This window comes from Mytilus californianus, unplaced genomic scaffold (assembly GCF_021869535.1).
Source record: "Mytilus californianus isolate M0D057914Y unplaced genomic scaffold, xbMytCali1.0.p SCAF_6, whole genome shotgun sequence".
Classification (NCBI taxonomy): Eukaryota; Metazoa; Mollusca; class Bivalvia; order Mytilida; family Mytilidae; genus Mytilus; species Mytilus californianus.
This window is the reverse complement of record NW_026262712.1, coordinates 101,365,896-101,382,059: the sequence shown is the minus strand read 5'-3', so window position 1 is coordinate 101,382,059 and position 16,164 is coordinate 101,365,896. Positions and strand designations below refer to the sequence as shown.

At 33.6% G+C, this 16,164-nt stretch overlaps 2 protein-coding genes across 2 annotated transcripts in view; both read left to right on the top strand.

Moving 5' to 3' along the window:
- The first annotated feature begins 3,407 nt into the window (after nt 1–3,407).
- On the top strand, nt 3,408–15,469 carry LOC127706764 (uncharacterized). The gene is made up of 2 exons (XM_052211435.1): nt 3,408–3,454; nt 14,034–15,469. Exon 2 carries the CDS (start codon nt 14,050–14,052, stop codon nt 15,142–15,144), a length of 1,095 nt encoding a protein of 364 aa, XP_052067395.1. The 5' UTR covers nt 3,408–3,454; nt 14,034–14,049; the 3' UTR covers nt 15,145–15,469.
- Nucleotides 3,423–16,164, top strand: part of LOC127706765 (uncharacterized) — a 61,439-nt gene continuing 48,697 nt past the window's right edge. Inside the window, exon 1 of the mRNA XM_052211443.1 lies at nt 3,423–3,560. The gene's annotated coding sequence lies outside the window, so the exon portion shown is untranslated. The remainder of the gene's footprint in view (nt 3,561–16,164) is intronic.

Genomic DNA, 16,164 nt, shown 5'->3' with positions numbered 1-16,164 from the left:
TGCGGTATTGGCTTTGCTCATTGTTGAAGGCCGTACGGTGAACTATAGTTGTTAATTTCTGTGTCATTAGGTCTCTTGTGGAGAGTTGTCTCATTGGCAATCATACCACATCTTCTCTTTTTATATTTATGCAGACATCTCAAACTGAAAATAATTATCAATGTTTATTTATTGGAATTTGTTTTCTGCAAGCAACGTTATTATATAGAAACTTTGCGTAAATATTTTGTTTTCTGTAAAATTTTGCTCATGACAATACAATAATCATTCATTAGTGATGTTCGTTCACTTATCATGTTCGTACTTAACAAGTTTCATAATGCTTACCTATATTCTCTATATGCTATATACTGTCATATGAATGCATCCAAGGTTTTATCACAATTACACCAACATTTATATGAGCTTGTACTTTTTGGAGTTGAATCCATAAAAAGATTTCGAATGGTTACGGTGTATTATATAGCTGGCGTGGCCGAGTGGTCTAGATGTGGGCACAAGTCTAAAAAAATTGCTGTAAGGTATCAAAATTATGGGTTCGAATCATCTGTATATAGATAAAAAAAAAAAAAAGGAGTAGGGGCTGATGTTTCACAGACAGAATATTCTTTCCCGCCTTTTGCCAAGGTCGGCTTTTTATTTCCGTGCGTGAATTTATCTGTTTTCGATTTTGTTAACATAGATTCCTACAAATAAAATTGAGCATGGAAATGGGGAATATGTCAAAGAGACAACAACCTGACCAAAGAGCAGACAGCAGCCGAAGGCCAACAATGGGTCTTCAACGCAGCGAGAAAATCCCGCACCCGGAGGTGGTCCTTAGCTGTCCCCTAAATAAAATTGTGTACTAGTTCAGTGAAAATGGACGTCATACTAAACTCCAAAACATATAAATGAACTATAATTAAAAAACATACAAGACTAACAAAGGCCAGAGGCTCCTGACTTGGGACAGGCGCAAAAATGCGGCGGGGTAAAACATGTTTTGTGAGATCTCAACCCTCCTCATATACCTCTAGCCAATGTAGAATAAAGAAACAAATATCAATACGCAAAACTTACATACATGCCGGATGGAACTCACATTTTCATACTGACTTCGGGAAGATTATTTATGTTACGCTGTTGGAAAATCCATTGTGTACACAGTTATTTCAGGTAAAACATCATGAATATATCATTCACATTGGGGCAGAATATATATTTTAATCCTGTTTTGGGATATCAGTATTTATGATAAAATGCAAGAAAATTATTTTTTAATTTTATACAGTATACATTCATGTTGTGCCAAATACTTACATACATATGCGCTAGCATATTCATTTTTATCCTATCTTGATTTGTCAACGTATATTTGTTCCACCTAATAGAATTTCCCCTGGAAGCTTTGTCATAAACAATACCATATTGATATCTGTTCCTCTTGAAACAAATATTCTATAACCTTTATTCCGTTTGGAACAAATACTGCAATATTTGTTCCAGTGGAAATAATATTCCATAATATTTCTTCCGTTTGGAACTTATATTTCAAGAAAAATTGAGGAATGTAATTTATGTTAAGCTTGAGGAAAGTCATTTGCACTTTTGTTTGCAATTATTTCATGCCAAAACACACATATATGTGGTGCTCAACACTTATTTTATCTTCTCTTGAGGAAGAATATATTCCGTTCTTTCCAGACTAGCGTATTATTTTCCAAAATCCACTTCAAAATGGATCACCATTAGTCAATAATTCTTATATGATTTGCATATCTTCGATTGGTCCGTTAGAATTTTGTTCCCTTGACTTTCCGATAGACCGCCATGTTGCCGAAACTTTCGGAACATATGTTAACACTATGACAATACATTAAAGACAATGAAGAAAACAAATGATTTAACCCTTGCTTCATTTATCATCCTAGCAGACCCTAGACATATAATGATCATAGCCAGTGCAAAGATGTACATGCATGAAACATGCAATATGAGTATACTGAGTCAGACAATCAAAGAATCGCCCTTGTATTTAAGTGTAGGCAGAATTATGAAGACAAAAAAAAAAAAAAATAAATGATTAAAACCTTGCTTCATTTAATATATCATCCTGGTAGACCCTAGCAATATGTGATCATAGCCATTGCATAGATGTACATGCATGACAGGTGCAATACGAATATATTCAATTCGGCAATCAAAGAATCGCCCATGTTTTTAAGTGTTGACACAAATGATCGATCGAGGTACATCATGCATAGGAATCGGCCTATCGACAGAGACCTATGTCCATACTGACTGACCATTAATTGGTTCAATAATTCATAGAAAATATTTGTGATGAGATCTCTGATAAGGCTAAAGTATTACATCAGTGCATGTACAAAATAAAATAAAATGAATCAGTTAACGTTCACCATACCACCTTTTTTACATCATCTGCCCGTGGTGCAAAGTTGACTATCAAACGATTTGAATCCTTAAAAATGTATAGGAATCTGATTACAGTAGTTGTCGTCTGTTTATGTAGTTCATACGTGTTTCTCGTTTCTCGTTTTTATATAGATTAGACCGTTGGTTTTTCCGTTTGAATGGTTTTACACTAGTAATTTTTTGGGGCCCTTTATAGCTTGCTGTTCGGTGTGAGCCAATGCTCCGTGTTGAAGGCCGTACCTTGACCTATAATGGTTTACTTTTATAAATTGTAACTTAGATGGAGAGTTGTCTCATACCACATCTTCCTATATCTATAGGTTTTTTTTTTTTGACAAAATTGACCCCTTCCATTTTTTCGGAAAAAATATGAATTGACTAATTGTCAAGGAGCATTTGCAATCCAGATCTTACCAATTTTTATTACATTTCCTCCAAAATCTAGTGATTACATGTTCCTTGCCGTTGATGCATCTTAAAGCGACAACCCACATTCACCATTCGGTGCCAAATTTTTAGAAATAACGACAAAATATGGAAAGTTACGAAAGGTTTAGAAATCAATAAGCACTAAATAATGTTTTCCCATCCATTTTTTTTTGTGTATTTCGTATATATAATATTCCCAACCCGCGCCATCTTTTCACTCTGAGTAATAATGGGGATATTTTCCAATTTATTAAACGACATTAAAGGACTCTTTGACGTGGGCCAACTTTATTTTTCCATATTTTTGTAACACCATTGTATAAATACTTTTACTTCTGCTAAACAGATCACATCAATTTAATATATGGCTCAAAAGTATGATTTGACAGTAACTGACTTTTTTTTTATTTTCGAATGAAAGCCTTTCATAATTTTAACATTGTTTATGATCCAAACCTTTGTTGATACGATAGAAAATAATGCTGCTTACAGTAGAAAATAGTTTTATCGTATCACATTTAGTATGTATTGAAAAGACAGGATTTTAATTTCCAAATAATACATCATGTGTGACGTGATCGATTCTGTTGTTCAGAAACAGGTATTGGTATGTACACGTTTATTCGTTAATTATTTATATACACCCATTTAAACCACAACTGGAACAGCAATTCATATTTTCATGATTAATCTTGAATCTAGTGTTATACGGGGTAAGTTTATTATAATCAGTTAATCCACCCGCTCAGCCGGTAGCGTAAAAAATGGCGTGTATAGGGCAACTACGTGTCGTAAACATCATTGATAACCATAGCGGAGTGGGGTGGGGCTCATTCCGTTAAGCTGCCAATATTTATAATAGGAAAAATATTCCATTTCGACTTATTATAATTTTTCTGGTTGTAAATATTTATTTAAGGCGAACTGGGTCTCGATTTTCATTGACCAATAATAAACAGGTTGGAACTACTTACCGTGACCAAAGGGAATAACGGTTATAACCTGTTCGGACTATGATAATATCCCATTTGCCATGGAATATAAATTTCCAGTGCCCAAAAAATATTTGGTTTTGTTGAAAATATTGTGAAAAGCAATTTATCAGTTAAAAGATTAAAAGGCAACAACTTTTGGTTACCAACATTTCTGAATACCCGGATGGTTGTAGGCCTATGATTGATCACCAGGGAAATGGAGGTTTTCTGAGGGATCAACATAGGAAATTATTCTATTTCTGGAAAATCCATTAACCAAAAGTTGCTGGTACTGATCTAAACGAAGGCACGTTTGAAAAAAAAAAAAATAATGGAATAATTTAAGATTTTTTTGCACTGTATACTATAAGGGATATTATATATCCCAAAATTTACGTTTGTGCTTGATGCAATATTAATTTCACATAACTATGTACTTTAATCAAAATTGAGGATCAAGAAAATAACCATTCGGATATATATTATTAATTCATTTATTTAAAGTAAAGTAATCATAGTTTAAGAACAACTTAGATAAACTACTAGTAACAATTATATATGCGACCCTTACTACTTTTGAGACGACCACCTACATTTTACCTGTCTGTGTAATTGTAGATAGTTATTGAAAAAATCTAATAGGAGAGGAAAAGACAAATTAAGAGATGCACTTATTACCCATATCAAATTATTTGTTATTTAAAAAGAATTAAATGTCCATATGTTTGAAATTTACAATATGATTTGCTAGAAATATTAATAGAGTGTATTTGATAGCAATGCAATCAAACTTGTTTTCGAATCCCATATTTGAATTCTATGTAAAATTGTACTTTTTCATTGTTATAATTTTTCATTAATAAATACTGTTTAAACTAAGGCAATAAGTTTGTCTAAAAAGGATGATCTCGAAAATCCATTTTCAATTAAAATTGACCCAATTTTTTTCCCACCTAAAATGAAAATTTCAGCTTATCAAAGACGAGAGCAAATACGAATGAGTGTTTTCTTCTAAACTCTAGCCATAATTCTACTTAAATAGATTGTGAAAAAAGTTAAGTCACTGTTTTTTATTCTCGAATTTTCCAGAGAAAAACTCAGTTAAAAAATAAAGTTTTAACCATTGGCAGGCGCGGATCCAGACATTTTGAAAAGGGGAGTTTCAACATGAAACGTTCACATAATTAAAAAAAAAAAAAACAAAAAAATTGAAAAATTGGGGCCCCCCCCCCTGGATCCGCCAATGATCACATTACTGTCGATTTCCCAGTAATTGCTTCAATACTATACAAACCTTGAATGTGCAGAAAATTAGATTCAGTTTACGGAGTTCATAAATGATAACCTAGAGAAAAAAATGTGACTAGGAAATAATTTTTTCGTTTCAAGTACCCTTTTCCTATCATATAAAACATTTTCATCAGTGATGATTTTTTTGTAATATGTTGCTATGGCAACGGGATAATTTAAAGAATTTGTATTGGAATCACTCAAAAATAAGACCCAATTTTAGTCATATGTATATGGAAATCAATGCCAAAAATAATATAATGTATATTGTATTCTTGATATTAAAGTTTTCACCATTGGCAGGCGCGGATCCAGACATTTTGAAAAGGGGAGTTTCACCATGAAACGTTCACATAATTAAAAAAAAAAAAAAAAAAAAAATTGAAAAATTGGGGTCCCCCCCTGGATCCGCCAATGATCACATTACTGTCGATTTCCCAGTAATTGCTTCAATACTATATAAACCTTGAATGTGCAGAAAATTAGATTCAGTTTACGGAGTTCATAAATGATAACCTAGAGAAAAAAATGTGACTAGGAAATAATTTTTTCGTTTCAAGTACCCTTTTCCTATCATATAAAACATTTTCATCAATGATGACTTTTTTGTAATATGTTGCTATGGCAACGGGATAATTTAAAGAATTTGTATTGGAATCACTTAAAAATAAGACCCAATTTTAGTCATATGTATATGGAAATCAATGCCAAAAATAATATAATGTATATTGTATTCTTGATATTAAAGTTCTATGTGGTTTATAAAAAGAATAAAAATGGGTAAGCATTTAGGCTTATTTTTTTGCTAATGGTTTCAACTATGCCCTCTTTTCTTTTTGCGAAGTCTGCCTGAAATTGTCTGTGGACCGAGATGCCTTGCTGTAATGCTGATGCTCATCTGCCAACCTTAATACATTATTTTGTTTCCTAATTTATCCGTTTATAGCTGGAATATGTCAATTATTTATTATTTGAGACAATTAATATGCGGTTAAATGACTATTTGACTTTAATATTTGTAAAAACTATATATGGCATAATCGCTGTCAAAAAAGATATTTACTCAGGAAGTGTATTTTATGTTAACTGGCAAAACTTTTTTCGGGACGACGTTTGTGCTCCATATATATATATGTAAACAGAGGACTAAAGAGTCTATGTCGCTCACCTGGGATCTATGTGTGTTTTCAACATCGAAGACAATAATATAATTCATGACCTGTATTTTATTTATTTTCTTTCTCGGATTTGTAAAATTGGATGAGGTAGCTATACTGTACATAAGTTTTAGTGATTCCTGTTAACTGTTGTATGTATTATTAATGAGAGGCTCTAAAGAGACCTAGGTCTATGTGCTTCTTCAACAACTGACTCTCTAACATTGCAGACTAGAATATGATTTATGACTAAAATCTATTTTTGTTGAACTTTTATTGGTGTTATTTTTTTTCTGTTTACAGTTTCTCTCTATCTTCTATAGATTTTGCCCAAAACATAGAAAAGGTTAAAAATCGTCATTTAAGGGCAATAACTCATATAAGAAGGCAACTGACAATTTCATCTATGCTGACCTTTTTAGAGGCCTTGTCTTGCAGGTCTTGTTGGCTTTTTAAACGTTTGGCTTTTGTCTAGAAGATATTTATAATTTATTTTTTCAAATAATCGTTTTACCTATACTATCAAGAATACAATATGACTCATTTTATAAAAAAAAAAAATTTTTGACATTCCATTCAAAGCTCAAAAAATTAACATGATCTCCGACTAGTTTTACAAAATAGTCGACATGGCCGAAATCATAAAGCGAATCTGTAAAGCAGTTTAACGACTATTGATACCAACATTTTCGTTTTTTACCATAATCTTGAACACCAAAATAGACAAAGATGCAATTGAGAGAGAACTAGGTCAATATTTATTCCATAGCTAATTTACATTTGTTAGGCTTTTTAATCTTTTGTGTTATGTATATTTTGATTGCCCATTTGGTACTTCTCTCCTTTTTGCACTGAATTAATATCAAAATACATCTAAATCACCACTCTGTGCTATCAAACAATCAAAATGTAAAATCTTAGGGATTTTGAAAACCCATTAAAAAAAACCTAGATTTACCTACCTTCTTCCATGATTTTTTTACGAGATGCAATAAACACTTGAAGGTAGTAAACAAATATCGTAATATTGGTTGAAACCTATTGACAAAAGACTCAAACTATCACGTATTTTTTTTACAAGAAAAAAAAATTAAAACAGTTAATTTACTACTGGGTAAAGAATGTTTACTTAACATTGTTTATTCAAACATTTCACATAGATTCCCATTTTCAATACAAAAAAAAGCAAAGCAGTTATCTTAAGTAAGAAACAAGATTAAAAATGTAATCAGATATTTTGGGATAATCTGAGAAAACATGAAGTCGTTTTTAGCTCACCGGGGCCCGAAGGGCCCCATGTGAGCTTATGCCATCACTTGGCGTCCGTCGTCGTCTGTCGTCGTAAACTATTTCAAAAATCTTCTCCTCTGAAACTACTGGGCCAAATACCTTCAAACTTTAACTTAATGTTCCTTAGGGTATCTAGTTTATAAATTGTATCCGAAGTTTTGATCCATCGACAAACATGGCCGCCATGGCTAAAAATAGAACATAGGGGTAAAATGCAGTCTTTTGCTTATATCTCAAAAACGAAAGCTTTTAGAGCAAATCTGACAGGGGTAAAATTGTTCAATTGGTCTAGATCTATCAGCCCTGAAATTTTCAGACGAATCAAACAACTCATTGTTGGGTTGCTGTCACTAAATTGGTAGTTTTAAGGAAATTTTGCAGTTTTTTGTTATTATCTTGAATATTATTATAGATAGATATAAACTGTAAACAGCAATAATGTTTCAACTGACCGCTTAAGGAGTTATTGCCCTTTAAAGACAATTTTACACAATTTGTTCATCAAGTTTGCTAACATTTAAAAATCTTCTCCTCTGAAACTACTGGGCCAAATACCTTCAAACTTCATCTAAATGTTCCTTAGGATATCTAGTTTATAAATTGTATCCCAAGTTTTAATCCATCGACAAACATGGCCGCCATGGCTAAAAATAGAACATAGGGGTCAAATGCTGTTTTTGGCTTATATCTCCAAAACTAAAGCTTTTAGAGCAAATCTGACATTGGGTAAAATTGTTCAATTGGTGAAGATCTATCAGCCCTGCAATTTTCAGACAAATCGTACAACCCATTGTTGGGTTGCTGCCACTAAATTGGTAGTTTTGAGGAAATTTTGCAGTTTTTTGTGTTTATCTTGAATATTTTTATAGATAGATATAAACTGTAAACAGCAATAATGTTCAGCAAAGTAAGATCTACAGAAAAGTTAAATGACCAAATTTGTCAATTGACCCCTTAAGGAGTTATTGCCCTTTAAAGACAATTTTACGCAATGTGTTCATCAAGTTTGCTAACATTTAAAAATCTTCTCTTCTGAAACTATTGTGCCTAATACTTCTTAACTTTGAATGAATGTTCCTTTAGGAATCTAGTTTATGAATTGTATCCGAAATTTTGATCTATCAGCAAACATGGCCGCCATGGCTAAAAATAGAACATAGGGGTGAAATGCAGTTTTTGGCTTATATCTCAGAAACTAAAGCATTTAGAGCAAATCTGACATTGGGTAAGATGTTCAAAAGGTCAACATTAAACAGCCCTGAAATTTCCAGACACACCTAACAACCCATTGTTGGGTTGCTGCCACTAAATTGGTTGTTTTAAGAAAATTTTGCAGTTTTTGGTTATTATCTTGAATATTATTGAAGATAAAGATAAACTGTAAACAGCAAAAATGTTCAGCAAAGTAAGATCTACAAAAAAGTTTATATGACCATAATTGTCAATTGACCCCCTAAGGAGTTATTGCCCTTTAAGGAGAATTTTAGACAAGTTGTTTTATGTTTTTTTAACTTTAAAAATCTTCTCAAATGAATCTAGTATAAATTTTGTATTTCATTTCCTTGTACCTCAAGAAACATATACACTATGGTTAAAATGGAACATATGGGTAAAAAGCAAAAATAATCATTGATGAAAGATTTAAGCAAAATAAAATAACAGGTGAGCGATTCAAGCTCTTGAGAACCTCTTGTTATTCATTCCTTTATATTCTTTTCGACGGAAGATTGTGTACTGCACGGAAAAACCCTCTTGATCAGGAACAGCCTTGTATGTATGCTCTGTAACGAAACATTAAGAGTATATTTGTAACATGAATGGTAATTTTTCATATTCGAGCATTAATTGAATAGATTCTTAGTTATTGCCCTTTCCAATTCCGCTGTCAGCTGCTTCTTATCGGAAAAGCAAAGAATGGGAGGAGCTTAAACCAGTGCATTTACTTCCTTCTCAGAATTTCAATTTTATATACACGAATTGAAAATAATAAATAGTACATCAAACTATATGATGTATGGGGAACTCGAACGATTCCCTTTGGAAACTACTTGTAAGCTTACAATATTCTTGTTTCGAAATAGTATACTATATAGGAACACCAAACTATCAGCAATCATGTATAAATTAATGTTTAAATTACATTTGCAATATCCTACAAAATATAAATGGATTCATATGTTAAATCAATATTTGTCAAATTGACAAACGTGAATTCAGATTTATTTGGCAAGATCAACTTCCGATGGAGAATCTTGTATTTTGAAAGATTTAATTTCACGATAACTAAATTTTTGGGTTTAGCCAACGTTTGTTTACCCAAATAAACAACTCTCAAGAGGTATATTTAATTCAGAATACAAACAGGAAGTTCGTTGAATCTGTGTGACAGGATTTATATAGCAAAACTCAGATGTGAAAATTAAAATTTCCCGTAGAAACGGGAAGATGGTCTGGGGAACCGAAAAAACGAACGAATTTGTCATCTGTGTAGAAACGGATTAGGTGATGAGTATGATCATCTTTTCACAAGTCAAAAATAGGAAATAAAAATCCGTAGAAATGAATATGTAACCACAATACCCCACTGCAAATCCAAGGCAATACAAGTTTAAACGATTTTAATGTTTTGTCATGTTGAACAAAAATTTAACAGTATTTCAAAAAATATTTATTCGGTATTTATAATATGTCTATTTTTTTTAAATAAAATGTTAGGATATATATCCTAGTACATTTTGCTGTATGCTACTATTTCACTATATCTGTTTTTGTGTGTGTATTGCTTATATAAGTGTAGGGTTTTATAATGTCCTCTTGTACACCTGTGTGTCTGCGGTCTAGTCAAGTATATCGTCTTGTCTTGTCTTAAAAAGAAACGAATACATCAACGCTTAACAGAGAAAAAATTTAAATATTACTGGAACATTCATTATTCAATATGTCTTTGTGCACTTTAAATTCTCCCGTCAATGGAAAAGTTTAAATGCCCGTATAAAATGGCTATATTTATATATATTATTAATTCGTATATTTTAACTAATTTGATTCGTTCAGGGATAGTCACATGTTAAACTATATTTTCGAAGGTAGAGAGGAAACGGCGGATAGCAAAAAGCATATTGCACAGCAAAAAGCATATTGCACGGTTATTTTTAAAAACCGATATACTTTGTGACGTCATGTAATGAATTTCATGATATTGTTAAAAGTTTTATAAAAAAATATCTATGATCGATTATTTGAAGAAGAAAAATCTTCAAATATATAACATGTAAAAAAAAAACATCAAAAAGGTAAATGAAATAACAACTAATCTGTTGTTATTGTCTAGGAGACAATATCATATCTATAAAATTACAACAAAATCAAATGACGATTTTGATACAAATATGGTCGGAAATTAATAATATAACAATTATAGCCTATTTATGAGGTCAATACAGGATATATCGACCCAAAGAAGTATATTGACCTCGGACTTCGTCCTCAGTCAATATACTTCTTTCAGGTCAATATATCCTTGTATCGACCTCCTACAAAGGCTATAATTGTATAATATCATAAATCTTACATGATACGGTATAGAAGTGCTGACGCAGGGACAACCCGAGTGATTACTAGAGGGCACCACACCTCGATGGCCCCTTATAAGGAACAGTATGAATAACAAAGTACACATACTGCATTATGATTTATTTACACTTTTATTTTGAGAATCGACGAACAAAACATGACCCTTCACGTGGCATTATTGATATACATAAGTAAAATCAATAAGACTGCAACCGAACAAGTTAATAAAATAAAAAATGCATTAAATTATGTTCTCATATATTTTATGATGGTATAATGCTAAACCCCTAACAGGAGGGATTGTGCCTGATATTCATATGATGAAGACATAATCTTTCAATCAGTTTAATTGAGGTCTGGAGCTGGCATGTCAGTAACTGCTAGTAGTCTGATGTTATTCATGTATTATTGTCATTTTGTTTATTTTCTTTTGTTTCCTATTCTGACATCGGACTCGGACTTCTCTTAAACTGAGTTTTACTGTGCGTACTGTTGTACGTTTGTTTTTTCTACATTGGCTAGATGTATAGGGGAGGGTTGAGATCTCAAAAAACATGTTTAACCCCGCCGCATTTTTGCGCCTGTCCCAAGTCAGGAGCCTCTGGCCTTTGTTAGTCTTGTATCATTTTTAATTTTAGTTTCTTGTGTATAATTTGGCGTTTAGTATGACGTCCATTATCACTGAACTAGTATACATATTTGTTTAGGGGCCAGCTGAAGGACGCCTCCGGGTGCGGGAGTTTCTCGCTGCATTGAAGACCCATTGGTGGCCTTCCGCTGTTGTCTGCTCTATGGTGGGGTTGTTGTCACTTTGACACATTGCCATTTCCATTCTCAATTTTATTAAATGTATTTAGTGATGTGAGCATTTTTATAAAAGAAATGTGCGAAATAACTTTACAACATGTACAGCTTCTTTACTTGCTTGGGGTTTGATATTGATTTGGCGTTCAAGTCACAGTGATGTCAGAGGTGCTTGAACACTTACAAGAATCAATGCTTATGTTGGTGATTCAAAAGTTTAAATACCTATACACAACAATAAAACTAGAGTGTAATGATTTAAAAATGTGAACATCAAAATATCCTGTTAAATCCGTTGTATATACGCGCCCCTTTGTCTATTTATACAATACGTAAAAGTAAAACACAATGCAGCTACCAACAGGATGACCATTTACTATAACAAGGAAATAAAAGACGGTCCATAATTCGGAAAACTAACTCGTTAGCTCAAGGTAGACACACCTGTTAGTTGAATAGTACCGCTCAGGGTAGACACACCTGTTAGTTGAATAGTACCGATCAAGGTAGACACAGCTGTTGGTTGATTAGTACCGCTCAAGGTAGTCACAGCTGTTGGTTGAATAGTACCGCTCAAGGTAACCACAGCTGTTGGTTGATTAGTACCGCTCAAGGTAGCCACAGCTGTTGGTTGATTAGTACCACTCAAGGAAGATACAGCTGTTGGTTGATTAGTACCACTCAAGGTAGACACAGCTGTTGGTTGATTAGTATCGCCCAATGTAGCCACAGCTGTTGGTTGATGAGTACCACTCAAGGTAGACACACCTGTTAGTTGATGAGTACCGCCCAAAATAGACACAGCTGTTGGTTGATTAGTATCGTCCAATGTAGCCACAGCTGTTGGTTGATTAGTACCGCTCAAGGTAGACACACCTGTTAGTTGATTAGTACCGCCCAAGATAGACACACCTGTACGTTGATTAATACCGCTCAAGGTAGACACAGCTGTTGGTTGATTAGTACCGCTCATGGTAGGCCACAGCTGTTGGTTGATTAGTACCGCCCAATATAGCCACAGCTGTCGGTTGATTAGTACCACTCAAGGTAGACACAGCTGTTGGTTGATTAGTACCGCTCAAGGTAGACACAGCTGTTGGTTGATAAGTACCGCTCAAGGTAACCACAGCTGTTGGTTGATTAGTACCGCTCAAGGTAGACACATCTGTTGGTTGATTAGTACCACTCAAGGTAGACACAGCTGTTGGTTGATTAGTACCGCCCAATGTAGCCACAGCTGTCGGTTGATTAGTACCGCTCAAGGTAACCACAGCTGTTGGTTGATTAGTACCGCTCAAGGTAGCCACAACTGTTGGTTGATTAGTACCGCCTTAGGTAGGCACACCTGTTGGTTGATTAGTACCGCTCAAGGTAGCCTCAACTGTTGGTTGATTAGTACCGCTCAAGGTAGACACATCTGTTGGTTGATTAGTACCGCTCAAGTTAGCCACAGCTGTTGGTTGAACAGTACCACTCAAGGTTGACACAGCTGTTGGTTGATTAGTACCGCCCAATGTAGCCACAGCTGTTGGTTGATTAGTACCGCTCAAGGTAGCCACAGCTGTTGGTTGATTAGTACCGCCTAAGGTAGCCACAGCTGTTGGTTGAATAATACCGCTCAAGAAAATAAAATAACCACAACCAAAACTTCTAAAAGGTTTCATGAAATCTCCACCATGATGTGGCACATGTATGCTTGCCAATGAGACAAACATCCACCATACTTATTTAACATTGTCATCAAATCGGAAGAAGGAACCATTTTAACAGCATAAGTTAGTATATCACGCCTGTAGCCAAAGCTGTTGAAGGATATAAGAACTTTCCCAATTTTGAATAAATACTTCAATAATTCAGTTCTATACGACATTACAATAAAAGGGATGAGAAGTGAAAAAAACAAAACAAAATGTGACTCAGTCTATATAGTACTATACAAATCATTGCTCGGGTACAAAAACAAATTACACGTTTCTGATACTGTTTCAAAATGGATGAAATGTATCATGGTTGAAGATTTCAATGACATGTATATAATGTTACAAAAAAAGTCGTGTTCATCTTTTTTCTTATTTTACTTTTTTTCTATTGTTTACAGAATATCAAGCAGAGGTATGTTCACCAAAAGAAAAGTTCTCATCATTTCTGGATTGTTAATAGGTGGAATTATTTCATGGGTGATTATACCCAACAGTGTTATAAGGGTAATGATTAATAAACAAATGATTGGCATGAATTTGTTAACAGAACATGCATCTGTCTATAAGCAGTTGTCTCAAAATCAGCCGGCTGCACCGGTGCAAGCGACTACCGTGGAGGTACCTTCACCTGGCCAATATGGTTTGTCCGATAAAATGAAATCAATCCGTCAAGACTGTGGTGACCTGTGTAATACATCAAGAAAAGGGTCACCAGGACCATATTTTGATCATATCAACGCAACAATTAATTGCCATGCAATATTAAGGAATGAATTTGTAGACCGTGGTCACGGACTACCTCGTGCACCGGAAACAATTCCGAAAGAACTAATGAATGAGTTTACTATGAATAATCGTATACCAGTTAAAAAGTGGTATATCAGTAACATATATTTAGGTAAAAAAGCAGCAAGTCCTGTGTGGACAAATAAAACTATTGAAGACTGGATAATTCTAGCAAAAGAAGGTAAATTAAAGGGAAATTACGGTGTAGGAGAAACAAATGCTCTTAGAGATGGATTAAAACATGCACCAGGGATTAAAGACGGTAGGGTTTTGGTAATAGGTTCAGAAATCCCATGGGTTGAGGCATGCGTACTTGAAGCAGGAGCACGTGAAGTAGTGACATTAGAGTATGGCAGTATCAAATCAGAACACCCAAAAGTGAAAACTATGATTCCTCTTGATTTTCGTATGCGTTATCTTAACAACACTTTAGGATTATTTGATGGTATCGTTACATTTAGTTCTATAGAACACTCGGGATTAGGGAGATATGGGGACGCATTGAATCCGTGGGGTGACATTATTGCCATAGCACGAGCATGGTGTGTAACAAAACCTGGAGGCTCACTTACAATAGGTGTGCAGTATAATTATGACCATGAATATCTTCATTTTAATGCTCACAGATGGTATGGTAAAATAAGATATCCATACTTAACTACTAATTGGAAACAATTCTATAGAGGCACAGGCAGTCAACGCGTCCATGTTTTCACGAAATAAAAACATGAAAAGGAAACTTCGAAAGTTTGCAGATGAAAAGAACGAAAACAAACCATGTGCAATAAAAAGGAACAACTCGGATAGATAATTCAACCCCAAAAACATGGGCACATTTAAAAACTAAAGATGAGGTGCTCTAAAAGGGTAAGCAGTTCCACAACTTTTCAGCAATACGGATTTGATAACTTAGATTTATATTTTAATTGCCATTACCGTCCTCAATTTTCATTAGATACGATTAATGTACTAACAGTGATGTTTGATAGAGTTACTATGCAAAGAAGAAAGCTTTCGAAATTAAAATAAATAAAATGTTAAAATAGAATCGGTTTTCAATTTGTTTTTCGTCAAGTCAACTTTTTAATACCTACTTTCTAGCATGAGTAGTAAGTTATTTAGAAACTACATAAAAATAAATACATTCACTCATAATAGACTAATAATAATCAGATCCTGCTCAACATGTGGCACTCGTCGTGTTGCTCATGAGGTAGTTAGGAGTTTCGCATTTTAGCTTCGGTACATATGAAAGTTATTGTGCAATAGAATTTAGTTTTAGACAGCTGAAGAATAATGAAGCCTTTAAAGTGGGTTCAAATGAATATCAAGATTGCTTTTTATACGTGTTATAGACCGACCTTAGGGTCAGAAGTTATTGTAATGTTTACAATCATTTTTTTCTAACGAACATTTGATGCAATTTATTGTTTGAAAAATTGAAAAAATTAAAATGAAACACATGTTTTTATTTGATCTCTTGGTAGATACACATAGATAATTTTAGAAAAGGTATCGTTCTATTGGATTGATTTTCTACTTCTGGTAAAAAAATTGACAATATGTGACATCTTCGTACACATTTTTACAATATTTTATAGCAAATAAATGCAAATTTTTACCATGGCTACACCAATAGAAATTGTATTTCACCATTTCAAGTAATGAAAATCAAATCTATGGAAGATACTGATCACATACATATACACATATATGACATAAACATAAGTACAATCTAAATAT

What these genes read in the sequence shown, in the direction of transcription:
- LOC127706764 (XM_052211435.1), top strand. Translation starts at nt 14,050, where the DNA reads ATGTTCACCAAAAGAAAAGTTCTCATCATTTCTGGATTGTTAATAGGT.